We start from the raw sequence: 26,602 nt of genomic DNA on the forward strand, positions 1-26,602 counted from the left end.
ACTTCTTCTCTAGTAAATCTTTCATAACTTCGTAGTTTTCTAGTGCAATATCATAATTTCTTGCAGCTAGCAATGCATCCCTTTAAGATAAGACATCAGATAGTTTATTTATGAATTATGAACAGATAGTTTATTGTGGATGTTTTAATCATGAATTGCTGTATTGAAGCTGCTTCAAAATTGTCTCCACATTGTTGGATCGCCACTAAATGTTAACTAGTAGCAATTTCGAAAGATTTTTTGTTACTGGTAGAGACCACTCTTCCTGAGGTTACCTCAATATGCTATCCTCCTTACTTAATGGCTGAAGTACTACTTCATAATCCTTATTTTATATTTCCAAAATAATGATAGCTTTTCTTGCATTAACTATTAAATACCGTCATCCATTTTTGTGCATTTCCTTTTTTCAGCTTTCTTCATTGTCTACACCAGATCTGACCTTGTTTGAACAATTGCTTTAAGTGTGCAGCACAATTAAGGCGTGTGATCATTTCTTTGATGATCCACAATTTGATTTTTTATTGCCTTTCGGTTCTCGTAGAGATATTTGATTTGATGAAGTTAGATTAATTCATTTATTTCATTCGGTCTTTAATTTTGGTACTTCTATTTTTTTTATTAAAAATTTAAACATATCTCACCTCGGACAGCAAATAATTTTGATTCTAAAATAGGGTCTAGTTCGAATAGTTTGTAGAGCCGAATAGGGAGTACTTTGCAGAAGAGATGTTGTTTAAAACAAATCTTTATTCTATTGAAATAACGATTATTATTAATTGAAGTTATTGAGCAGCCTTGAGAAAGTAGATCTAGAAGAATAAAGAAAACGAACGTGTCCTGAGTTGCATTCGCAAAATGTTGTTTATATTATTTTCAAAAAGTATCAAAATACATGAAAAATGGCAGATTAAATTAAGTAAAACAAATATGACAACAATGGAAATGATTTAAACTGTATTTCGCTCTCATCAAATCAATGGAATTTCCTTTACAACAGTACAAGTATGTAATGCTCCCACTACATTCCCAATATTGTGATTATTATACTATGTAATAAACAATTAGCAAACAAAGCATTGAAATAAAATGAAAGATAAGCTGACCAGTGTGTTTAAGCCAAATTAAATATGTAAATGTAAAATTTATTGTAGAATGTAATGGTTGATTGTTGCAGTAGGTTTTAGAGGAACTTCTTAACGAACCTCAGCATTTGCGAATGGAAGTATTCTAAATCAAGAGTAGCAGATTTATTTCCATTAAATTTTCAAGGTATCTCTAATAAAATGAAACATAAAACATATCCTATAAAATGGCTATAAATTACCGAACGTTCTAATTTCGTTGGTTCAACAACACTACCTGTGCATCATCCTTACAGCATTTTAAAATAATATTTTGAACGTAGACACTCCATCCGAAATTTGAAAAAAGTCTAATCAACGGTGAAAGCAACTGAAACACTGTCATATAGTTTTCTTCATTTTGAAACCAAATGACATTATAAAACATTTTGAATTGGATTTTCTTACACTTGTGATCCACTTCCTGATGATAATTTTAATAAAGAAGCGTAAATAAAAGCATCAAAAATATGATTTCACATTGCAGTGGTTCCAAAATGTAAGAAAATCCAATTCCAAAGTTTATCTAAAAAATCAGTGTCAGAAATACACGCTAAAGACTAAAAATTTGAAGCACATTATTTTAATGGAAGGAAATTAAAACTATCTGTCGTTATAAAATTGAGCAGTTGAAGTATAATTTTCAAGGCATGGAAAAATACAACATTCAAAAGCTATTAAATTTCAAAGCAAAAGCAACAGATATCAAACTATCTATAATACATATCAATAGTACTCATCTTCACCAATAGCGTTGCATAAGCAAAATGCCACTGTTATGCCGAATATCTAGAAAAAAACTTTTGCTACCATTCATTGCTTTGTGATGCTCAGTGAGCTCCAATTATTAAAAAATATTCATTTTCATAATCTGATCAGTTTATAACATATTTCAGGACATATTTCTCCCCATGCAAAAGTTTATTAAAAATATTTATAAAAAGAAAAATAAAGTTGGGAATAGATGTCAGTAATATCTTCTATAACAATCATTTCTAATTAAGTCAAATGGTGTTATTGAATGTTAAGTTTACCTGTATTAATGCAATACTGATTACAGTCCACGCAACGATCTTGAAGTGAGTCGATAAGGCTTGCACAGAATCTTTGATTTTATCATAGCAACCCTACAATGAAACAACGATGCAAATAGAAGGAAATCATCGCTGCAATCATTCAGTATAAAAAATAGAGTGAATTTTTGCAGAAAAATTGAATGCAAGTGATAGATGCTAATTTTCATATTTCTTCAGAAATCGTCCAACTCTCTTTCTCTCTCTCTCTTCACTAGTAAGTTTCTGTGTTGAATATTATATTACATAATTGAATGCAAGTAAAAGATCGAAAGTCCGATTTCACAAAGCAAAATTTTAAGTAATTTTAAATAAAACTGAACAGAAAAAATGACTACTGACATCGCCATATCTGGCTATTGTAGGACAAAATTCCATCAAACTTCCATCCTTGTTTGGTGGACAACAAGCCGGCGGAAAATGGTGTCTTCTACCGGTTAACTGATACCAACCACTTTCGTTGAAATCACCAATTTTCGAATCTACACCACAACAAGACTTCTGTAAATCATCTTTACACATGATGAATAAGAGATTTCATTATCATTAGAAGATCAGCAAAAAAGTTGGAACTGTTGTTATCTGGACGCGAATTTAACAGCTCCGACAGTAAATATGAAATGACATAACATTCAATTAACACACTTTTGTCATTATCAAACTTACCTCGATCATGATTTTATCCCATGCAGCCTTCATGAGCACTGTATCATCGGACATTCTGCTTGCAGTATCGGTTCCGTTATACAATTTTAGCGACGCTTTCAAAATTTGTCGAAAATCTTGTGCGAACTGTAGCTCATTAATGAAACAGATGAAACGATACACTAGGATAGATTAAGAGGAGATGATTACATGGAAGGGAGCAAGGAGTAAAGAATTTTGTATTAAAGACTCCACCCGACAATACAAGAGGAACACCTACCATATGACTGTGCATAACAGCATATATTGCGGCAGCTATCTGCGTTGCCAGTATAACCATCAGACATGTTGCATACTGTAAAAAAAGCTGTTCTTAGGCTTTTGTATTTTATATCTTCCAGCCATAAAAATAAAAATTATCTCTTTTTTTTCTGTTGATTTCCTCTTCTTTGCTCTGTAGTATTGTTTTTTGTTCTTTTGTTTTTTAAATTATTAATTTATTGAATTTTTGGCAGCAAACTGAGTTAACAATCCCAGCTGGTTAAACAGTCAATTACATAATACAGCTAGCGGAGACTTCAAACAGCAACAGTCAGAACTTCTTGACTATGTCTTTTTGGCTGGATCAAGCAGGGACAGAAGGTACTTCAGTCAGTTGAACTTGTCTCCCTTAGAAATTCTAATCTCTTTGTTTCAAGTTTCTCTCATTATACAGTATTCTTTAAAGTTTTGAATTGATATACAATGGAATGATCGATTTTACGATAAACTTCTTGAATCGATGCATCATCCCTACTCTGATTCCATGCAGTAAACAGCAACACTATTATTTACTGATTCGCTTCAAAATATAATATTGACTAGTGAATATGCAAATTGACCAAGACAATGGTAACTTACACAGCACAAAAGGAGACGCCATTCCTTGGCTGCTCCACAACACCCCATAAACGACACAACGATGACAATTATACCGCCAATAATCAATAGAAATCCAATTTGTCTTACTGCTGCTGGCTTCGACGCCTTTAATTATAATTTCTGTAATCTTAAATATCCAAATTCTATATCGAAGATGAACTATTAAACTGAATTTGAACCATCATATGAACAGTAATGTATGAGTTTAGCATTGCTGCTCAAATTTTATCAAATTTAAAAAAAAAAAAAAAAAATCAAATCTTATCTAACAATTAGAAATCAGATCAGAACTTTCAAATACTCTTATTAGCATAAAATTTATATTTAGGAAAAATAACGTTAAGATAAATTTAGCACTTAATCCAATCTTTCTTCTTTTTTATTATTTCCTTTTTCGTTCTACGCGTCGTATGGTGGGTACGGAAAAGTTCACATCTCAAGAAATAAGTGAAGAAGTCAGGATCATGATTTAGCAAATCTTAATTATTGAAATTTTATATTCAGAGAATGTTAAAGTGAATTTAAATCATTATATGATCGAATAAATATATACCAATTCTCGCAATCCATCATCGGTAACTTGAACTTTTTCACTGGCAATTGCTAAGCTATCCACTGCATATCGATCCAGCACCAACCATGTACCGATACCAACACACACCAAACCACATAGCTGCAAATATTTTCGGTAAGTGAGATATCTTCTTATCAATATGAAGCAAATGACTGATAACCTAAATTGATTTATATAGTAAGGTTACCAAGAAAACTAAAAACCAAATAATCAAATACTTGCAACCAAATACTCAAAATATTAAAAAATTACCAAAAAAATCAAATTAAAGACGAAAAGGCAAAATTTAAGGCATCTCGCACCACAACTCAAATTTGTCATCCTGTGTTATATCAAAACGTTTGTCAAACGAAGTTGTGTAAAGCACGAATATATGAAAATTTTCAAAGTGTACAAGTCCACTTTCACTTAATTGCGGTCGTAACTTCTTCCAACTTTCGGATGTAGAACCTAAATTCAACACTTTCAGTGATTAAGAAGAAATAAAGTATCACTTTGATAATAAACCCCATAGATATTTGCTTTTGTTAATTTTATAATTTTCAATTATACACTTGCTTTGTTTACAGCAAATTTTTATCATCTATAGCCGCTTTTATTGTTTTGAGTTTTTACGACAAATTAAAGTTTTTTGATAGCAGACTTTAAACTTTATCGCATGCTATGATATCTTTTACTCCCAATTCACTTTCAACTACTGGAGAATACCTATGTCGACTGGAAACAGAAAGGCTGCAAGTACTTACAGAAGCAATAACTCTTCCAGCATCCATTCTCTAACGAACTGAATTTTCGCAAATTTAATTTATATAAAACCGATAGCTTTCAGGAATTATGAAAGTTACTACCTCTCAGAAGAAATCACTCTCAAAAAAAAAAAAAAAAAAGAACTTCAAAAAAAAGTTAAAAAAGGGGTGAACAGATCTGAATAAAAAGTTGCAGAAATTAATTTCACTATTATAATTTTGTTATAGAATTGCTGGAATTGGTTAGCCTATCTCCATTATTTGTAATGAATAGAAGATGAAAGAAGACATGAGGAAGGAAAGTTTTTATGGATATTTCATATTAGAATATGTAAAGGCCTTCAAATCACTGTAATGTCAATGGCATTATCATTCTTGTTATCACTATCTTGTAATCCTTTTCGTAGCTGATGATACAGTATGAATAAATGATTATAAATTTAAAACATATTAATTGATTGTATGATGATTTTGGTTCGAAATCGAAATTAAAAGTCTTTCAGGAAAGGAAAAAAATGAATGAAATGAATCAAGGAATCAACAGTTGTTTAACATTGCATCAGTGAGATTTGTTTTTTCAGAAAAACGTAACGCAGATCGAAGCAATCCATTTGTTTTCTTATTAATAGCTGCTCTTGCATCCATGCAGCCTCAAAAAAAGTACTTTCTACAGTTGAAAAAGTCGAATTAATCTATCATCTATTTAGATCTCTTTCAAATCAATTTGTATGGACTTCGAATCAATCTGCTTGGATCTATTTCACTAAATTCAGCCGAATTTGATCTAATTTGATCCAAATTATTTAATTCAGCCCATCAGCTTGATTAAATTCTACAAATTTAAATTGATATGAATATATGTATAATGCAAAACAAATCAAAAATAATAAACTAATGTAAATAATGATTAATAATAACAAATAATAGCAATAAATGGTAATCTACCTGTATTGGTAAGAAGTTAAGTCAAATATGAGCATGATAACCAATAAACAATGCGTTCTAGAAAAAGATCTATGTAAAGAAATTTATCCAATGGAGAAGTTATCCATCCGATACTGACTACTTATTGATCTCAATAAAAAATACCTTGCAAAGTGACCAAGGAAGAATAAATTCACATACAATAATAATAATAATTACTATTGATTAAAACTGGTAAGTAATGGCAATAAAGCATAAAATGGAAGATATGAAATTCAATTGAAAGAAAAAACATTAGTTCTCATGAGAAAAACTGGATAATTTTCCAGGAATGTTGATCAGTTCTGATTACAATATTGAAAACCCCTCAAAATATAACCTTAAAACAGATTAGTTACTATTATGTAAGGCATACGCTGATAAATGAGTGTTATATACTTTCAACTATTTAATTCAGGCTGTGTAACATAATCAGTTTCTTCCTGCTTTTGCATCGATAAGAATGCTCAATCTGAAAGATTATGTAAAGTTTCAGTTTTTCTATTCAGAAAATTTTCACTTCTCTTTTCATGGAATTCTTTCTAGCAGTCTCCAAGAGATAAACAGAACCTGAGAACACAAGGAATATTAGTGGAAAAACTTCGATTGTGTAATATTTTAATATTTCGATTAAAGCTATACAAGGAATATAACGCATAAGACCAAAGGTTCTGAGAAGAAGAAAAAGGGAGCCTATTGCACATCCGAATAATAACAGCGTGGTTTGCAAATGAGCCCGGATAACAGCGTTATCTGCAAAAAAACCAGAATGACAGCCTGATATGATGTCAGCTTGTTAAATAAGCCAAAAATAAATGAAACTGAGGAAACTATTTCGCGAAATCATTCAAACAAAAAAGTAAAATAACTTCACTTTCTATCATCTCTCTGGGAATTTTTTCGAAAATGAAGTGTTTATGTTCTCAAAAAGTTTATGTTTTTCTCAGTTAGTTAGCTGCAACAATAAGCGATGTAAATCATTTCGTGGAGCATGAACTGAAAAAGTTAAAATCAAGAAGTGAAATACGTTGCAAGTTGCATCAATTCTACAGATCCAACATGCTTACTTTTTCTATGCTTAGTTTCTAAACATTGCCAATAGTCACTGAAACATAGGCTTTCATTCATTTATTCTTCCTCTCTCTCTCTCTCTCTCTCTCCTCTTTCTCTAGAAAGAAAGAAAGGTTGAGAAATTCTTCCCTCTGTTTTCACCTTTAAACCATTCATGCCTGTAACGGCAAGATTAATGGTAGCAAATATTTTAAAATGCAATTTCCGACATATTTTTCACATATTACAGGAAGCAAGAAAATAAGTTATAGGAATGAGTAAACAAATAAATAATGGATTGAGAAAACCAGGTGAGTGATGATGAGATGGAAGGAATGAGGTGGAACAACGTTCCGATGGACCACTCAGGAGTTGTTATGGTTCATATTCTTCATCGATTTTGTTGCACCTGTCAAGGATACAGATTAGTTTATCGAAGTATTGCAGTGGAACTTTCAATTAACAGCTGACAAAATCATTCTTCTATTATTTTTTTAATGTACTAAGGAAACTGATAACTAGATCTAGTCTAACTGCAATCAAACGAAATGTTCAGTTTCATATAAAAAATTGAGTTAATATGACAATTATGTGAGATAACACAGGTAGATCAAACTGGAATGTAAAACTAGCCATCCACTACATAGAGAGTCACATGATGAACAGCTCTTCTCTTTAATCTATCTTAATTAGAAATAGGATCTACTGGTCTACTGTCATGCCTATCACTATGGAATCTTACGTCTTCATTGTTTCCAGCGATACTTCTCTATCTTTCTTCTTTACTTTGTACTGTTTATCACGATTTCTCAAAACGCCCTTCTGTTGTTTGCAGTTTGTCGTTGTTTACCTCTTTCACTCCTCTCAGTTCAATTAGCAGAGATCATACAGTTAGTCATTTCTGTTGATCGCTTCCAACCGCTCTATAGTGTTTCTCATCAGTGAGGGAAAAGTCGTCTGTTTATATAACTGACGAAGACTCAATCACATTCAAAGAGAGGATAAATTGTTCGGATTTAAATTGAATTATTTAGGTGTAACTAGTGATCCAACATTTTTTAATAGTTGATAAGCTTAAATAGCAATGATTTGGTAGAGATGTAACTTAAAAGCTAATAGCAGTAGTAAGTACTAATTGGTGCATGTGGTCTGTTTATTGTAATCCCGAAGTCATTCAGGTGATGCATCATTTTGGCAACAAACTCAATTTCATAATGTCATTCGCCTACAAGCGGAATTGCTATTGATAAGAGCGATATGCTTACTGATGTGCAAGCTATTAAATTACTTTTGAGGAATAAATTTTAAATACAGTTTTAATCATCAAACTGGTAGTACTGTTGGTACCATTAAAATGAACTCTTTGATTAATACTGGTGAGAAAGGACCGGCTAATAATCCTTATATTATCTTCGCATGCGTATGAAATATTAATGATCGGTTGACAAAATTTTGATTCTTTGTTGCACACTGAACACTCTGGTGTAATGGCTCCGAGCTTTTTTTCGTAATTTTTAACACAAATTTGTATTTCATGGCGAGAAAGTACGGTTGGGTGAATGATAAAAGAGATTTACATTAAAAATCGCATTAAACTGAGAGAAACCATAGAAATGAAGTGAAGCAACTAATGTCGTTCTTACACAAGAATGTGACAACATTTACTGATAAAATTTCTTGAGCTAGAAAGAAGGAATCCTAGGCACAGTGATGAGCGGATCGGTAATCTATAAATGACAGAATAAAGTTATGAAACGTAATAGAAAAACTGAACCTTGTCAAAACCACATTTTACAAGTTATCAAAATTACAGTATAATACGATAAAAGGACGGTAGTGATAAGACTGGCTAAAGACGTCCAAATAAATTATGTATTGCTCTAAATTGTATTTTCTCTTTTATACCACAATAGAAATACTCAGAAATCAATCAAGAATTCAACTTCCTTCACAAAAGCATAGAACAAACGCGATTATCATTATTTTGTAATGACTTCAACGAATCAGAACAGAATTTACATGAACGTCTGAAATAAACAGAACAGTATTGACTCTATCTGAGTTCAGTTTCAAGCAACACAAAATGATTATTTTGAAAGTTGAATTTTTCCGCTGAAATACGCTGAAATATATCCACTCTATTTGAATGGAATATATGAATTCCATGAGATACAAACCATAAAGTTTCTGTTAAAAAACAAGTTCCACCCCTTCCCTCAATGCTTATGAAAGATAGAATTTGTCACTACAACAAGTAACTGGAAAAAGGAACAAATCATAGGAATAAAAAATGAATATGTATATTTTTAAAGTTAAACATATGAAAAACCTTACATTCAGGATAATTTCTGCTTCAAAAAGAGGAAAAATACCAGGCGGTTAAGGAAGACTTCCAGGAATTTTTGGAGGGTTCAAGATTTTCAACGTGAAAAATCATTCATTTATTTATATTGTTATGCAAAAATTAAAGACACACTCACACACAAACCACAAATGCACTATTGCGAATACTAGTGGAAACATTTAAGACACATTGATTAGAAGTAGCGGAAATAATATTTTAGGCAATTCAACATTTGCTAAAATTATCAATAACCGCTCATAAACCTAGGTCGAATTGCGGTACGCATTGTATGCGGTGGTTGCGGTACCGCTCCATATGGCAGCAAGGACCCATGCGGTACCGTTACTGGAGCCCCCTGAATAGTTGGTGATGGCAAAGGCAGTACGGCAGAATGAGGCTGAAGAAACGGACCACGCGGTGGAGGTACACCAAGGAACAACGGTGGTGGTGGCGGAGTGCCAATCCACCCAGGTGGTATAAATGGTGTTGCTGGCTGTGGTGATGGTGCATCACCACACAGGAATCGTTGTAATTCTTGCTCGGTATCTACAATCATTACGAGAAACGGCGATCCTGGGACATGTTCACCATGCCATTTAATTTCAACCTAAAATTAAATACTTTATGCACTTAAAAGCAAAAACAATTACATCAGTGTGTTGTAATTGGAAACAATTGCATCACACTGCCAAAAGTAACAAACTATCTCGAAATGTCACCACCTTTTATACCTCTAATTAGCTCTTTTTGTTCACCTATCTCATATATTCCAATATTCAAAACGTTTAAGTTCATTTTAAGAGTGATAAATGGAATGAAACAGAACCTGGTAATCTCCCGGTTCCTTTGGTTCATATTTGCAATGAATTGTTCGTTCTTGTTTCTTTTCTCGTTGCATTTCTACATTGAATGCTCCCTTTGGTCCTCGAACACGCACTGTAAGCTGTCCTGCTCCAGCACCTTTCGTTTCCACAATGAAATTTGATTTAAATCTGCAATAAAGCTTTAATTATTCATTAGTACATCTACGATATTAAATATGCATAAAAGAGATAAATGACCACTAGTTACATTTTTTGAATGAGGCTCAAATGACTACGTAAAAAACTGATAATAAAAACGAAATCATTAAAAAAGTGTCAGCTTACGTGGACAAAATTCCATGCTCAATTCCGGGTCCATATACACGAACTTTAGAAGCATCTGGCGGATAGGAAACATTGAAAGTAAATGGACTTCCCGGTACTTGTTCATCCGAATATTTCACAACTGAAACAAGTGAAATGAAAAGTATTTTTCCGTTCCTTTTATTAGTCACGTAATTAAGTGCAATGAAAATAAAGCAGAGACTTTGAAATCAAAAAACACAGGAATGCAAAAAGAGATGTAAGACGAAATGGATCAAACATCAGTAAGTGTCACCTTTTTTCTCTCCCTACTTTCAAACTGTTCTATGATTGAAGGATAAGATTAATGAGGAAGCGAATTACCTAGCGTATGTTTCCCAATTTCGGAAGGTCTAACTGAAAGGGTATATGTACCATCCTGAAGATCATACAGCTCACAATAGGCGAGTTTTGTTGGTCCCATACACTGTGCAGATAACTGACCTGAAACGAAAACACAATGTTCTAAAAAATATATTTGTAGTTAAAATATTTTCTATATGATTCCTAATTTAATGCTTTCCGAAAACCGGTAATGAAAATCATGAATATCACCGGCACTTATAAGTGCAGCTTCTAATTTCGACGTCAAAATCAAACCATACTACGCTACCATTATTTTATTATTATGTATTACTAACGGAGCAGGAAAATAATGCCACAATAGGCATCTAAGTAATGCGTCAAAGCAGCATATAAAGCAATCCCATAAAGTAAAATTTCTGTGGAAATATCAACGTTTCACGTTGAAGTATTGCTTCTGGAAATGTTCCAGATCAGAATGAAATTATTAAAGAAAAAAGGTCCACACCTGGTCCCGCTTTCCTTGTATCAATAATAGTTTTCACATCCTCATTAACGATTCCCATTTTCAATGTGTTCGCATCGATAATGATAGCCTCAGCAGCACTCGAATGCAAGTCAACCTGCACTCGGCAAGGTGAACCGCGAACATGGTGTCCGTTCCATAATACCTGCAATAAAAATGCAAATATTCGCAGCATTTATAATTCTTCTATATACTGACGAGAATTATTCTTGAGCTGTTTGAAATTTTAGGATTCAAAAAAGTGATAATCACTATCAACCTGTCTCTAATGGAACAGTTGGTAAATATCAAGCTGACTCGTGAAATAAAAGTAACTTTACATCGATAAGCGAATAATCTGAGTCAAATTTGATAAAACTGAACCTGTAACTCATAAACGCCAGGTATCAATGGCGTATAGATCGCTTTATAAACGTTGTTTCCCAAATGAGTTAAGCGCACTGGGATATCTGCTTTTTGTCCAAACAAAGAAGATGATACCTGTCCATCTGAAATACTCACTTGAAATACCACAATCATTTATAGTCATGGAAAATCTTGAGTTTAAACCCTCATAACACACAGTTAACATTCATAGAAGTAACCCAACAAACAAATTATAATAAAACTTGCAATTAAGAATGACAAACCTCTGGAGACATCCGAACCATCGATGATAAATTCCGCTTGCTCATTATTGGCAGCTCGTGTTAAGCCTTCGCCTCGTAATATCACCCTCAAGTAGTCCATTTCATTCCCCTCATAAGTTGAACGATCCCTAAATTTCGATATTTATAAAAAAGAATCAAAATTTAGGTTATTTCGATTATTTCCAGAAATTGAAAATTCACTCCCGGCTCACTTTTTCCACAAGCATTACAAACAGAAATAGTAAATACGTTGAAAAACACGGGTCTTGAACCATAAGACAGAACTGCAGCACCGATCACAATCCCACAATATTATGCTTCAGATTTGCTTTTTATTTAACCAAATATTATTTTTCAACTAAATTAGGTTGGATGATATCAGAAATTAATTTTCTATTCGTAACGACTTTTAAAAATTTACCTAATTGATAACTATTTAAGTTACTGAAAACAATTTGAAAGCTACTTACTCAGGTCGAGATCTTACGGTATTGTGTGATGTTGCCATAGCAGTATTTGTAAGTGGAATGATACGTGAGGTCGAGGGTTGTTCGCCTTCAGCAACTACGTGCAATGGCTGCGCTTTTTGGACTGCTATATCAGACCAGTAAAGATAAATGCCATATTTTCCAGGTTGATGCGGATAATATGCTACACGATATTTGCCATAACCGAGTGATTCGACATCACAACCACTCACTGACTTGCCGTCCCAATCACGAACTTCTGCTCGAAGTTTTCCTAAAAATTTTAATTGCAAGAAATCCAAAAATATTTTTACTGTGTTCAAATGAACTCGCTTAAGCAAATAAGGGTGATAAAACAACCAATTGTCGCTATCAAATGATACAGCCAAAATTTTTGTTATGAATAAATTGGCCTACAGTTAAAATTATCTAATTATGGGAGCCTTAAAATCTTCGAAATATTCAAAACTTATGAAAGCAACTTTTGCAGACAAGTTTTTTACCAGATCCGGCGGCTGTGGCATCAACATCGATAACGTTTCTCTGTTGTACTGCGAACTGATATATTCCATCTTCATCGGCTAAGTGATCATTCACAACCACTTTCCGTGGATCAACAACCTCGATCTCGAATGGACTTCCTAAATCGACTCCGCTGCTTCATATTAGCAATCATAAACTAAAACTAAGTGAAAAAGAAAGTTAACAGTACCACAAAAAAAGTTACCGGAAATCGTTCGATTGTTATGTTCAATATTTACTAAATAACGGCCCACTTCCGTTGGTGTAAACGAAATTTCCGTTGTTCCGTCTGGATTTTTGTTTGCTGTATGCCGGACTTTCGCTTTCTTTGGTCCTGTTCATGAATTTTTTTTCTCTAATTTGTTGAAATTTCATTAAGATGCAAATTCACATCAACAAAAAATTGCGAACGAAAACATACAAAACTTTCTCGAAAATGCAAAAACGTCATGTTATTTATTTATTTATTTTTGAAAAAAGTGCCACATACAGCTTCATAAATCAAATATTTGTCTCCATTAAGAATTAAATTTCGAAAAGCGAAAAAAAAAGCTTCATTAGGGATCATAAAAAAGCGAAAATAAAAATGGAAGTTCTATACCTCGTACATCGATTTTCAGATTTCCTTTTAGATTTTTGGCATCAAAAATGATGCTTGTTGGACGATCCACCTCCACGGGATGTTCCATGGCGGATCCACGCAAAATAGGTTTGCCATATTCCTCAACAGTCAATGTATGTGGAGTTCCTGAAATGCAAACAGTAAGTATTCTTATTATTGTTATTAATTATGGATCTCATAGAGGCGAATACAGATTAGGCGAGAAGATAAGATAATTGTAGTAATTATTATATAAATTATTTTACCTAAGTTATTATTTAAATTATGATTTAAATTTTTACCATTAACAAGAAAACCAGCCAGTTTCGTGGACAACTTATATTGGCCAATTTTGGTCGGAGTAAATTCGAAAATATCATCACCATCGGCGGTTGTTTGCATATCTAATCGCACCGGTTCATCAGACGGGTCAATCAATTCAACAGTCAAGTCACCGCTACCTGCTAACTGACGGTTCACTATAAAAATTTTTTAGATTTTTAAATTCATCAACAGCAAAAAATTCTAAAGATATACCAATAATAATGCTACGAGAAAACAACAAATACGCAGAAAACCAAACTCAAAGGAACTTACCCGTAATTAGCGCAGGTTGTTTGATAATGAATGGCTCATTGATACCTTTCATAAAAACTTTCCGTGGATCGACCACTATACATTTGAATGGGCTGCCAACTACTGGTGCATCAGCAAATGTTATTTCGATTTGATGAACACCTGAAAAAGAAATTGCAACTTCTGGAAGCTAAGATTTATAAGCTTCAAGAAAAAATTGATCAGGACCTGTATACCATTTAAACAATATATACCTGAGTTTAAGACTGAACTTGCGAATACTTTTGAAAAAAAAAATTTATTTATTACAAAAAGACTTGTGGAGAAAATAAGGGAAATTTGAGAGGATCGATCTGTCTTCTTATATGAAGCGACAACAAATAATAAATTGAAACATAAGTTGAATGCTTATACAAGAATATAAGTTAATTGAAAATTTATTCATAAAGTCAAAGTAATTTCGCTTGAATTTTTATTTTAACGTTAGCATTACATATTCTGGCTCTAAATTTTTCATCAACAATTTACAACTTGTTTGTGGTTTCAAGTTTGTCGCACTGGTTGTCTATGTGACACGCTTAAAAGTATCTTAAAAACACGTGAATGACACACTCTGCTTGTTAAACAGAAATAAGAATGCAAGAAATCAAAACTAATCGAGAGATAGAAAAGGGTTCATAACCTAAGAATGTATTGTTTTGTCTTTACCAGCAACAAGTAACACATACATCAAATTTACAGGGACTAATAATTAAGTTCATAAACAATTTTATGAAGACCGAAAATCAATCCCTGAACATAAAAAATGAGTACTATAAATCAAAGCAAAATATACAAGTGAGTTATACTCACTACGCCACTTCAGAAGAATGATGAAACTAGAGAACAAGAAGTCAGAAGAAAGACACAAGGGGATTTCCTCAAATCTAAATCAAACTTCATTTCCACAATGCTAAAATTTTATTTCTTTCAACACTGAAGCTTTTTATTTCAATTATTTCTATGAAAAAGCTACCGATGTTTTCAGGTGTAAATTCGACCCAATAGCTATCATCATGTTGCTTATAACACCGAACTGGTAATGGTCTACCTCGCGAATCTGAAAAAAGGAAATCAAACGAGCAGAAAAACCGAATGCTAAAAATAAGCATAAATTAGTGAAACTGCAGCGTGGGCAATACAAACATGTGATATAACGTATTACAAAGTGCAATAACGACAACAGTGAACTAAAAATAATTAAAATCTCGCAACACGTAATTTCACTAAAGATATAACATACACCTGAAATTAGCTTATTTAGTAAAATGAAATAAATTCTCCACTTCTTTATTTACTTGCACCTAAAATATATATTTTAAATTGATAGTGTACCACAATACAGCACTAAATTTAAAAGCTATTTCACTAGTTAATGTGAAAACTTTGATAATAATAATTCTAATAATGCGCAATGTATACGAACTTTCAAAAGTCGTTTGGGATTTCTGTATATATTAGGAAAAAATTTAGAATTTTAGGAACTCACAGCAAATATATATGTGCTCCTGATTTCTGATTTCTACTTATATTAAAATCAAAAATCATCTTTTAGCAAAATCATTATTCCCAATGCAGAAAAAATACCTGAAACCACTACATCCAGTTCACCTCGTTCAGTGTCATTCAATGAAACTTCAAAACGAGCAGTTTTACCACGTTGTGCACGTGTCAATGCATCACCACGTGCTCGCACTGATCCAGCATCACTTACAATGCATTCATATGGACATTCTGCAATATAAAAAGAAAATCTGAATTATAAAAGATCCTAAGAAAAATCACAAACTCATAACAATTTAAAAAGAATTTGTAGTAAAAAAAAAAAAAAAAAAGATTTCTCCAAATAAAAATTACTTTTTAAGGCTTAAAAGAAAAGTTTCATACATAATTATTGTCTTAAATAACCGAATGGAAAGTGAAAAAGTCAAAAAATATAATTCTTCAGTTACACGAAATTTTTTTCTTTTTTCACTTAGGAAATTATACCAGGTAGAAGCATTTCATCGATCATCACATCTATCAGGTGAAGTCCAACTTGTCGTGGTATAAATGAACATACATGTAGGCCTCTTTTGATACGCTTCATCGTGCATGGTACCTCCTTGCCTCCACATGTTACTCGTACTGCTGCAGTCGCACCACCCGAATTCGACCAATCCACTGAAAAGTCATTAGAATTGTCAAGTTTTGAAATCAATTAAATTTCTGAAAATTTCTCGTGAAATATCTTCATGGTATTAATACAAAATAAGCAAGCGTTAATAAAAAAAACACATTAAAAATGATTCAACCATTGAAACGTTGTTCGATGCCAATACGATCATTTTTCAAACCGATCACTCGTACAGCACTCAAATCCAGTACCGTAATTTTGAAAGGACTTCCTCGGATATGTTCGTCACCTACCATCACTGATATACTATGAACACCTTCTGTTCGTGGTGTGAATTCCACTTCGAATATTCCGTCAGGAAGTTTCGCCAGTGATACTGGGACTGGATTTCGTTCTGAATCTGAAAGATGAGGAAAAACTAATTCCGATATGTTTATTTCGAGATTGACGCGTTATACAAGAAGTTTGGTTTCCAAAATTTGAAACTCCTAGTGCGATATAAATTATATATATATATATATATTTCAAAAATATAGTTATGCAAAACAATACTTGCTGTCCATTTCAATATGAATAGAATGTTTTGGAGAAATCAATAAAAAGAAGCCACCACTCAAAGATAAGCGATAATTGTGAAAACATTTATTAAACGATTAAAAATTAAACTTAAGCAGATGAGCTAACCAATGATAACAATAGATAAATGTTTCCCGGCATCAGGTTCGGTTCGCAGAATCAGTTTAGATGACCAACCAACCAAAGCTTGTTCAATGTCATCTACGAGTATAGCACCGCGACCACTTTGAATAACTTGAACATATTGTCGTTCACCGTAAGGCATTTCGTTGACAAAAACATCCATAGAATAACGGCCTATATCATGAAATCTGAAACAAATAAAAAATAGGACGGAGAATTCAGAATTAAGAAATTCTAATAGCAGCAATCTTTTATTTCATTCATTTCAATGCAAGGTCGATGGAGTATCCGAAGTAAACCCAATACAAAACATCCATGCATAAGTATTTCAGAATTACTGTGGAATTTATAATTTACTAGCTTTGATGACCAACAGTTAACTTCTCACAACTTTCTCCCTAACACCTATTCCGTTTCAAAAGATATAATGTAATAAAAACACTCACGTGCAAACAGCTCGAACAATTCCATCATTTCCTACTTCTATTTTTGCTGGCACTAATTCATTTTTGGCGTTTTTAACTTCTACTTTGACATTCCTCTGCGCAACGTCACCTGTGTCCACTGCAAAAGAAAAATCTGGAGATGAATGTCACGAAAAGATAAAAAATATTTTAACACACTTTGTTTTAAAATTTAATTTGCTTTCCCCAAACTCTTTAAACTCTATTTGACTGATAGAAATGACTGTTTGGCGAATTTCCTTTCTTTGATTTGATACTTACTACAATTACTCCTATTTATTAAAGCAACTTACATTCAAAACTGATTTCTTTGCCGGCAAGAATGGTCGATGGGATGCGAGCGATTTTCGGAGGTTCCGAAACTTCCATCACAAATGGCCCAATACCGAGCTGTTGGCCGTTTATAACGATTTCAATTTCATGTTCTCCTGTAACAATGAAAAGATACATTAAGCTAGCAAGTACTATATTCTTTCCAAAACTGATAATTTTAACAGAATTTGAAATATTTGATAAAGCAGAAAGTTTTCTAAAAAATTTTTTGATGATTGTGATTGTAGCACATAAATTCTAAACGCTCATTCATTCTCAATGCTCACTGGTAAATCAACCATATCTAATACAACACTGATGAAATCGAATTCAGTAATTAACTAGTGACAAGAAAAAATGACACCTGATGTCAAAGGTCGGAACTGAACATGATATCCATTGCAAACTTTTTCCACTTCAACATCCAACTCATGACCATGTGAATCTGAATTTCAGCATTCCTCTGTGCAACACGTCGAAACCAACCAAATACAGACGGAATACGGACAAATAGAGGACAGTAACAATTTAACAAGTAAAACAATGACAAATTGAAGCTTTAAGCAAAAGCATCCAAATCAACTTGTGCGTAAAAGACGTTTCTGACAAAGCCGAAGAAACAACAATAAGTGTTGTCTGTGATATCTAATACATTTACTTTTGTGCAAAACTCACCTAATTTCTTTTCCTTTTCAATTTAAGTAAATGCATTATCAATGTTAATAATTCTATGACCATAAGTTTTGGAAAATATGTTAATGTTAACTTTTTATTAACTTATCTCCTATTTTGTGAAATAAGCAACGTGTTATAGCAACAACAATTTCAGAAACCAACCAGTAATGGAGACATTGCAATCAGTTTCACGCCCTCCTGTGTCGATGCTGAAGCCCTTCGTTTGACCAACCTAAGCAAAAGAATTATAGATTTAACTAAATAAGCTTGCGCTTCCCACTTTCGCTTGATTTCTAGAAAGTACTATTTTGATGGGAGTGAAGCATGTCCAACTTTAAACTGGAGACAAAAACCTATGAGAAATTGCTCGAAAAAGTTTTCCCAAGTTACCCAATCCAATAAAACTTAAGACTACACCTGTCCGACAGTGAGGTCACCAACCAGACGCATGTCTTGTTCTAATCCAACGGCGTTCATCGACGATGACATAGCCGCAGCCAACTGTGATGATTTTTCTCGCACCGGACAAACCATTGGTGAACCTCAAAATTGTGTAACTGAGAGACATGGTAATGGCCTATTTACTAGTTGAACGAGGCCCAGCTAGGATTACTTCAATTATAAGCAACAACATCATTTCAGTTTGCTATAACATAACATCTTTTGGAACTACTGCTGAAATGATAAGATTTCGTAACAAGAAAATTTTATAATGCTCTACGATGATAGAAAATAACGGCACTAAAGCACCTGGTATTTCATTTCAGTTATAAACTAAAAATAATGAAGGAATAATTCAACCTTCAATTTGACATTCCCATAATAAAGTTTTTTTGCAGAAAAGAAATAATTATAATTACCTGGAATTGGATCCCCATTGAACCGGACACTTATAAGATGATCTTTGGCTTCTTGTGGCGTAAACGAAACTTTGAATTTCGCCTGTCCTTCTGCCTAAAAAGAATCAACTGGTTAAGCACGATTGTCCACTCCTTATACTGTCGATTGTTTCGATCGTCAGACAAAAAGATTATTACGATTATCGACGATTGTACATTCATTTTCCCTTTATTCTCTCACTAATTCATTAATTAATTCCAACTTCGTGAGCACTTTTCTCCTCACTTCAAGTTATGAAAACCAATACAAATTAATGATAGCATCCAAACCTGCACGAAATTTGGCACATTTCGATTTTCAACACTGACTATAATTTCCATGTTACCAGCCCCGGCTCGAGCAGCATCAATCATGAATGTACAAGGACGCCCAACAACTGCTTCTTCTATGCACGATAGCTTTGCACATTTCGCATCAAATGCTTTGGAAGTGAACGGAGATCCAGTAATCGGCTTACCATCACAGCTTATATCAATCTGAAAATTAGAACCACAAAAATTTGCATCTATATTCCATTCACAAAGTAATAATTAGTGGAAAACAAAAATGGAAATCAAGCAAAAATGAAAAAACATGTTTCACTTTCATCAAAAAAGTAATTTATAGAAGTCAAGAGAAAGTGGAAAGTGCAAGTTTATTTAGTTAGATACATAATGATAGAAATATTGTCATAAATAGAGTAAATCAATCATGTTGTCCCTTATTATTTCATATATTAAAAAAATAAATATTAAAATAATCTCATTTTAGATGAAGTGATGATGCACGTATTTTATACATGAAATGCTACTCACTTGATGATTTCCGACGTTCTTTGGTGTGTAGGAGATGATATACTTCTTATCCTCAACATCATTTTTTGATATGCTCACTGGAATGTTTTTACCTTGCGAATCGGTAATGCGTATCTGCGGTAACATATCTTTCATACCTTCAACAACTACGTAGAACTGTGCTACTTGTCCAACCGGGATTCGTTCTAATCCGGGACCCGAAACTGCTACCGACTGCGCCTTTACCAGGTGACAAATGAATGGACTTCCTAAATTAAGTTTATGTGCTGTAAAAATTAGAAAATCGAAGCTGAAGAATTCCTTTTAATTTACACTCGCCATTTTTTTTTTTTTTTTTTTATTAATTTACTTTTCTCTTTTTCTCTACTAGTGCTTCGATCAAAGAAGCTGAAGAAAGAATGGTACAAACTTGATAGTTAAATTTTAATAAAAATTTTAAATAATTTGAAACAAAGCTAAATAATCCTTACACCTTTTTTCTTTCCCTTATAAAACAGACTACGACTTTTTCAGCCTACTCTCTCACATTTAATCCTTCTTTTAACGTCTACAATCATCACTCTATTGAGAAACTGATTCAGAATAAGATCTCACTCATTAATATTGCGCACCTTTTTAATTTTTGCTTACCTGGCACAGGTTCATTATTAAAACGAACAGATATGGTATGATCAGCAAGTTCTCTAGGCACAAAGGATATATCATAACGATGTTGGCCAAGTGACTGCGCCATTGATGGAATACGTCCTTCATTTACTGCTACTTCCAGGTTGCCGACACCTGCTTGACTTGCATCCACTATAAAGCGCATGAAAATCAGTCTTTCCAATGAGAGATATGCCTATTCTAAATATGACACGAACTCAGCACAATCAGATTGTAGGATGATTTTGTAAGGAGTACGCTTCTAATTTACTCCAAATTGTATCACAGAATAAGAAGCTTATCTTAAACTTGTCATTTCAATTTTAAGCAAAAACAAACCAATGAAATGCACTGGCCTATCGACCAAACTATTCGGAATATCACCGACGCTAATTTTTGCTGGATCATATGCTCGACAGGTAAAAGGACTACCTTGAACATCAACTCCCGCATATTTAACTTCGATTTCATGATCACCTGAAACGACGTACAGAGTAGAAGAAACACAGAGCAAAATATAATAAACTAAAGGAAACGAAAGAAAAAAAAATTGGGCAAAATAAAAAGAAAGAGTTAAAAAAAAAAAAAATGATCATATATTGTATTACAAAAAACGAGCAATGTCAAAATAGTTAAATTTGACCAAACGAATTTGAAACACGGAGATATGTGAAGACTTACCCACTTGCACAGGTATAAACTCAAATTTCTTGACGCCAGGTTCATGATCGGACATGGAACTTTCAACTTTTCTTTTTTCTGGATCTGAAATACAAATTTCATGAAATAGTCGACTATGCGCAATACGCACCATTCCTTAAAAACTGGAAAACTTCGCAAATAAGACTGAAATTCTTTTGTCATTCATATTTAGGAAATGAACTTCAAAATTTATTATCAGAAGATCTTAAAACTTGCCTGCCACTGTGATGTCAAGCGATTCCTCGCCGGACAATGTGATAAAGATGTGTGCTGGTCGTCCAACCCGACTTAATGATGGAATTTTGGAAACGCTTGTTCTCTTCTCTACTTGATGCTTCTTCTTTTTTGTTTCTTTTCCCTAAGAAAATAAGGAATTGAATTTCAGATTTTCTTATTTGCACTAAGTGAAATAAGTATAATATACCTTATTCTTTTTTAACGTTTCAGCCATCAATTTTTCTTCTTTCTCTTTTTTCACGCGTTCTTTTTCTTCACGTCTTTTCTCTTCCTTTTCCTTCCGTGAATCTTTTTTCTTTCCATCCACCAAACTTCAATAAATCATAAATATATACAATGCTAATTTAGTAAGTTTTATTTCAGTCTAAATTTAACAACAGCTTTTCCATTCCCCAACTCTTTTCAGATGTGCCTTTTAAGATTTGATTAGTAAAATTCATGAACATTTTTTGCATCAAATTCAAAAATATGAAAAGCAAAGCATACATATTTTCCACCTCTTCGCATGGCTTTTCATCCACAATATTTACTTCGAATGGACTGTCTAAAATCAAACAATAAATTGAGTGTACCTTAATTTGATACCTTTTTTAAAATCAAACAGAAATTTTCGAAATTAGGGAAACGATAACCAGTGAAAGAAGCTAAAGAAAGACTGTATAGGTTAATGACAATAAATAATTCAGCAATTTAGCATACTTTTGAGGACTTCTTTGTTGAATGTAATATTGACAGTGTGCATTCCTAAAGTGGTCGGATTGAATGTCACCAAAAATTTGGCAGTTCCCGTTTCCAGCTGTGCTACATGAGATGGTATGATGATTCCATCACTATCTTTAATTGCCATTTCAAGATTTCCAAAACCTGCTCGGCCAGCATCAACTGTAACAGTGTGTCATCAGTTTTGTATTCAATACGAACAAATATTTGAAACATTTGATATGATAATTTTATATTTGAAATAACGAAAAATTTATAGGATAGTAAAGAAAACAAAAAACTTACTTAAGTGCAAAATGTCATTTTTTTAGGTCAGAAGATAGGACTTACTATTTTCTTCAAAACAACCCGCCTGTCTCCATTAACTATACTTGTAACTTAAAAGTAATATGTAGCTAGGTCTTGAAATTGACTGTAATTAATTACATTACAGTCAGTTTCACGTCTAATCCCACCTACAATTTGAAAGCTATCCCTTTCATAGATTAATGCTTAAATACTGCTTAGTTCAAGTGTCCATTATGATCTTTCAAAGCTAACCGGTGAATTCAACGGTGTCATTAATAGTACTCTGTGGTGCAATTTCGCCAACAATAATCTCTGATGCATCATAGACACGAATCGGAAAAGGACACATTGGATGCAGCGTATCGTTTACATAAATCATTACCTCAAAATTAAACTAATTATTTTCAACAATTTTTAACAATTCAGAAATTACTAACTCTTTATGAAATAAATATCAAACAAATTCAACTTCAGTCGTATGAAATGTTCAAATTAAATGAACAATAACAAGTCATGAGAATCAATTTTCAATTCCAATAATTAGCTCAGTTCATTGCCTTAAAATCGAAGAAATATGAAAGAGAAGAAAAAAGACTGCAAAAAAAGTAGACGTTTGAAATCAAAGTTGCAGCAATGTAATATTTAAATATCATTGACAAGTACCTTATGTGTTCCAATTTCTGCTGGCCGGAATGATATCTCATAGGAATGCCGAGATTTTTTCACTTTTGGTTCAATTTCTTCACGTTCTACCGCTCCTTTTGCTGCTACTGCAACGGTTTTTAAAAACTAAAGATAAAATGAAGTAAGAAGTACAAAAGGATCACTACTGATAGTAAAAGTAGTCGTAGATAATAACAAAATCTTCAAATTGCACCAGGAAGAAAAATCCTCGTATATATATATATATATATATATATAACTTACAATAGTTTACAAAGATAGCTTACAACTATTATCATTTTCAATCAGTGAACGACTCATTAAATTTCGCCCAATAATTACCTCAATCTAACTTAGTTTGTTATCAGTTAGTGAAAGACTGAACAAATATGAATGGATTTCTGAATGATACCATGTAAAACTTACAAACTACGATAACTTTTAGCTGATCGTCTTTGCCAAGTTTCAACGAATCAACCTTGACTTCAACATCTTTTCCACGCCGAACAATTTCATGTTTAGATGTTATTTTAGACTTACCAAAATTAAAAGCACCTTCTTCAATCCCTTTCTTTTCCTTATCCTGTAAGAAACATCTGGACAATATGTATTACTGACTAGTATGTGGAAGAAAAAATTTATTTCAACAAATCGAGTAGACTGTTGAAGTGACTAAACGAAGAGGAAATTTTGGCTATCGCACAGATTTGTCCACTTCAAGAAAGAGAAAAAAGTAAGAGATAAATTTAATAGATTAAAAAAGATTAAAAAAGCTATAGTTCTGGATTAAGCTTAAAATTATGAATAGGTTATTAAATTAAGTTCAGTATAATTGTTTATTTTTAATAGTTTACTTTCTTAGAGTTGCTAGGAAAATGATCTGAGGGCAGCATAACTTGATACTTTTTACAGTGTTGTCTGAAACATCTTCTTACACGTGACAATATTTCTGATAGCTATCCATTCTAAGTTTCTAAAACATTGCTAACATTTGAGTCTGACAAATACAACTTACGTCAACGCAAAACAAAAAAAAAAAAAAAAAACCTTTCCGAATTTCAGATTAAGCCTAGGAGTTGCTCGAGGTGTGGATACAGGTGAAGGACTTGAGGGTTTCGACTGAGACAACTCAAATTCGTCACGGTCTAGTGCTTGCATTGATTGCAAGTCGTCTTTTATCGCTTTACGTGCTCCTCCTCGTTTTTCCTGCTGAATTTATTTAGCAAGGGTTAAATAAAGCAAAGGTTAAATAAAAAAACTAGAAAAACTTCAATACTTCAACTTGAATTATTTGTTTTCACTTAATCAAATCGTTATATATGGATCAAATAGGGAAATAAAATTAAAAATATTCAAACCTAAATATTTCTATTTGTGGCAAAAAAGCTTAAACGTGAGAGAATTTCAAAAATTATAATAATTTAATTATTTTTCTCTTTTAAAACGCCAGAATATCAATCACAAAAGCCTTCTGGAAACCTTTTGAAAAAAAAAAAAAAAAAGACAATTCATCTCAGATGCTTTGTGAAATGACTGCGTGAAAATACAAAGATGTATTAACTCCGTAGCGTAAATCCAACCAATCAAAAATAAACCTGTTAAAACCATAGCTAGGATGGCTCCAAAATTTAACAAAACATAGTCTAACAGAAAGTAAAAAAGTAAAAGTTCCTCATTACATGTTTGGAAAATCAGGTTTTTTTTTAATCTTAAATTTAATGAGGATTTAGGACATACGTCGAGTTCTTCCTCGCGTTGAATTTTTTGTTCCTGAAGCTTCCGTCGTGTTCCTGGTGTTAATGCTGCTTCTTCCACAATATCTGTTATATGGCCTTCTCGTTCGTTATAGTTGAATTTTAGTGGGCTAAAATAATAGGTATTATCATTTTGTAAAATAAAATATAATTAACAGCCAAGAGAAAAAGATTTTTGGGAAAAAGTTGCAATCTGAAAGACAAATTATTTTTCCTACGGATTCTCACTAATCAAGGTTAACAAAAGGAATCCAACATTCTCCTTCGCATCTTTAGCTGTCTCATACACATGGAATTTTAAAAATAAAAAATAAAAAGATAAAATTATAAAATTCCAAATTCTTCAATGTTGTTGAGAATGTGCGACACTACACTAGTGGCGTAAAACGACTAATACATCAGCAAAATGAAATAATATGATAAATCAAACATGTTCAATTCAATACCAAACAAAAAGAAAAGAAAAAAATAGGGTCAAAACATGACAAGTCACCATATTATCATGGGTCATCATTCCAATAACAACAAAATTCATAGTCTGCTTTGGTCCACCTACTTTGAAACTGCTCAGAGCTAGAACTGAATGATAATAAGGTAGACAAAAAAGGAAGTGGAGACAGAAGAAACAAAAGTGGAAAAAATGGGAACTATTATTGGCAAAATCTGAAACTGATAAATGAACTTTTCTTTATCATCTAATATCTGCCGTCACTGTCAAAGTCACTATTGTTATAGTCCAGAATTATCCTTACTATGTAAATACTAGATTATATTTCTGTCTTATTCTGCATTATATTATGCAAGAACAAATATACACCCTTTGACTCCTCAAAATGGATTTTTTTTTTATTCCCGTTCTTCAGTAAACTCATGAAAAGTCACAAATCAGAACAAATTCGAAAACTTCAATAAAGAAGACGATAAATTTACATAAACTTTATCATAAATTTAGGCAAACTTAACCAATACCCATAAACTCGCTTTATTATTTGGTTTTCCTAAGTTTTAATTTTCTTGGACTAATACTACAATGTTCATCAGCAATTCAGGAAACAGTTTTTAAGATTATATGTCTAGGTATTACTATCAAACTGATTTTTTTGTAATAACAGATCATCGAAAGGATATCATTGAAACGATAATTAATAAGATAATTCATTTAGTAGTGATGTTAAAATTGAATCGTTTATTCAAGATATGATTATGCAAATATTGCTATCAAAATGATGGCATAGTTCGAGACATACACACCTTTAAACTACATTAGTCTCACATATTATCGTTAATGAATAACAGAGGCCAACGTATTAGAATAAGTAGTTAAATTATTTAAAACTATTTGATGGCCATTAACATATAAACTG

General features: G+C 32.6%; 2 protein-coding genes across 7 annotated transcripts in view; both read right to left on the reverse strand.

Moving 5' to 3' along the window:
* Positions 1–1,850: 1,850 nt before the first annotated feature.
* On the reverse strand, positions 1,851–4,658 carry Bma-tsp-11 (Uncharacterized protein; the record flags this gene model as incomplete). The annotated part of the gene is made up of 8 exons (XM_043075418.1): positions 1,851–1,913; positions 2,159–2,251; positions 2,540–2,698; positions 2,864–2,989; positions 3,123–3,197; positions 3,743–3,868; positions 4,317–4,436; positions 4,590–4,658. 8 exons carry the CDS (start codon positions 4,656–4,658, stop codon positions 1,851–1,853), a joined length of 831 nt encoding a protein of 276 aa, XP_042931352.1.
* Positions 4,659–9,684: 5,026 nt separating this feature from the next.
* The window catches only part of Bma-fln-2 (Uncharacterized protein), a gene marked incomplete at both ends in the record, with an annotated part of 34,622 nt that continues 17,704 nt past the window's right edge, over positions 9,685–26,602 (reverse strand). For 4 of the 6 annotated variants that reach the window (XM_043075420.1, XM_043075419.1, XM_043075423.1 and 1 more), the window contains 38 exons: positions 9,685–10,047; positions 10,267–10,432; positions 10,589–10,709; positions 10,931–11,050; positions 11,418–11,580; positions 11,799–11,923; positions 12,065–12,192; positions 12,535–12,805; positions 13,035–13,172; positions 13,259–13,387; positions 13,655–13,801; positions 13,957–14,133; positions 14,252–14,392; positions 15,246–15,329; positions 15,857–16,003; positions 16,259–16,432; positions 16,564–16,785; positions 17,070–17,272; positions 17,531–17,648; positions 17,842–17,976; positions 18,225–18,305; positions 18,698–18,767; positions 18,953–19,077; positions 19,396–19,489; positions 19,705–19,911; positions 20,230–20,477; positions 20,860–21,027; positions 21,214–21,351; positions 21,556–21,639; positions 21,793–21,934; positions 22,001–22,124; positions 22,300–22,357; positions 22,513–22,695; positions 23,074–23,203; positions 23,485–23,591; positions 23,911–24,067; positions 24,532–24,693; positions 25,222–25,348. In XM_043075420.1, coding sequence (XP_042931354.1) covers positions 9,685–10,047; positions 10,267–10,432; positions 10,589–10,709; positions 10,931–11,050; positions 11,418–11,580; positions 11,799–11,923; positions 12,065–12,192; positions 12,535–12,805; positions 13,035–13,172; positions 13,259–13,387; positions 13,655–13,801; positions 13,957–14,133; positions 14,252–14,392; positions 15,246–15,329; positions 15,857–16,003; positions 16,259–16,432; positions 16,564–16,785; positions 17,070–17,272; positions 17,531–17,648; positions 17,842–17,976; positions 18,225–18,305; positions 18,698–18,767; positions 18,953–19,077; positions 19,396–19,489; positions 19,705–19,911; positions 20,230–20,477; positions 20,860–21,027; positions 21,214–21,351; positions 21,556–21,639; positions 21,793–21,934; positions 22,001–22,124; positions 22,300–22,357; positions 22,513–22,695; positions 23,074–23,203; positions 23,485–23,591; positions 23,911–24,067; positions 24,532–24,693; positions 25,222–25,348 — 5,677 coding nt within the window. The remainder of the gene's footprint in view (positions 10,048–10,266; positions 10,433–10,588; positions 10,710–10,930; positions 11,051–11,417; positions 11,581–11,798; positions 11,924–12,064; positions 12,193–12,534; positions 12,806–13,034; positions 13,173–13,258; positions 13,388–13,654; positions 13,802–13,956; positions 14,134–14,251; positions 14,393–15,245; positions 15,330–15,856; positions 16,004–16,258; positions 16,433–16,563; positions 16,786–17,069; positions 17,273–17,530; positions 17,649–17,841; positions 17,977–18,224; positions 18,306–18,697; positions 18,768–18,952; positions 19,078–19,395; positions 19,490–19,704; positions 19,912–20,229; positions 20,478–20,859; positions 21,028–21,213; positions 21,352–21,555; positions 21,640–21,792; positions 21,935–22,000; positions 22,125–22,299; positions 22,358–22,512; positions 22,696–23,073; positions 23,204–23,484; positions 23,592–23,910; positions 24,068–24,531; positions 24,694–25,221; positions 25,349–26,602) is intronic. The other 2 variants (XM_043075422.1, XM_043075421.1) reach the window with 1 other exon arrangement.

This window comes from Brugia malayi, assembly GCF_000002995.4.
Source record: "Brugia malayi strain FR3 genome assembly, contig: Bm_v4_ChrX_scaffold_001, whole genome shotgun sequence".
Taxonomy (NCBI): domain Eukaryota; kingdom Metazoa; phylum Nematoda; class Chromadorea; order Rhabditida; family Onchocercidae; genus Brugia; species Brugia malayi.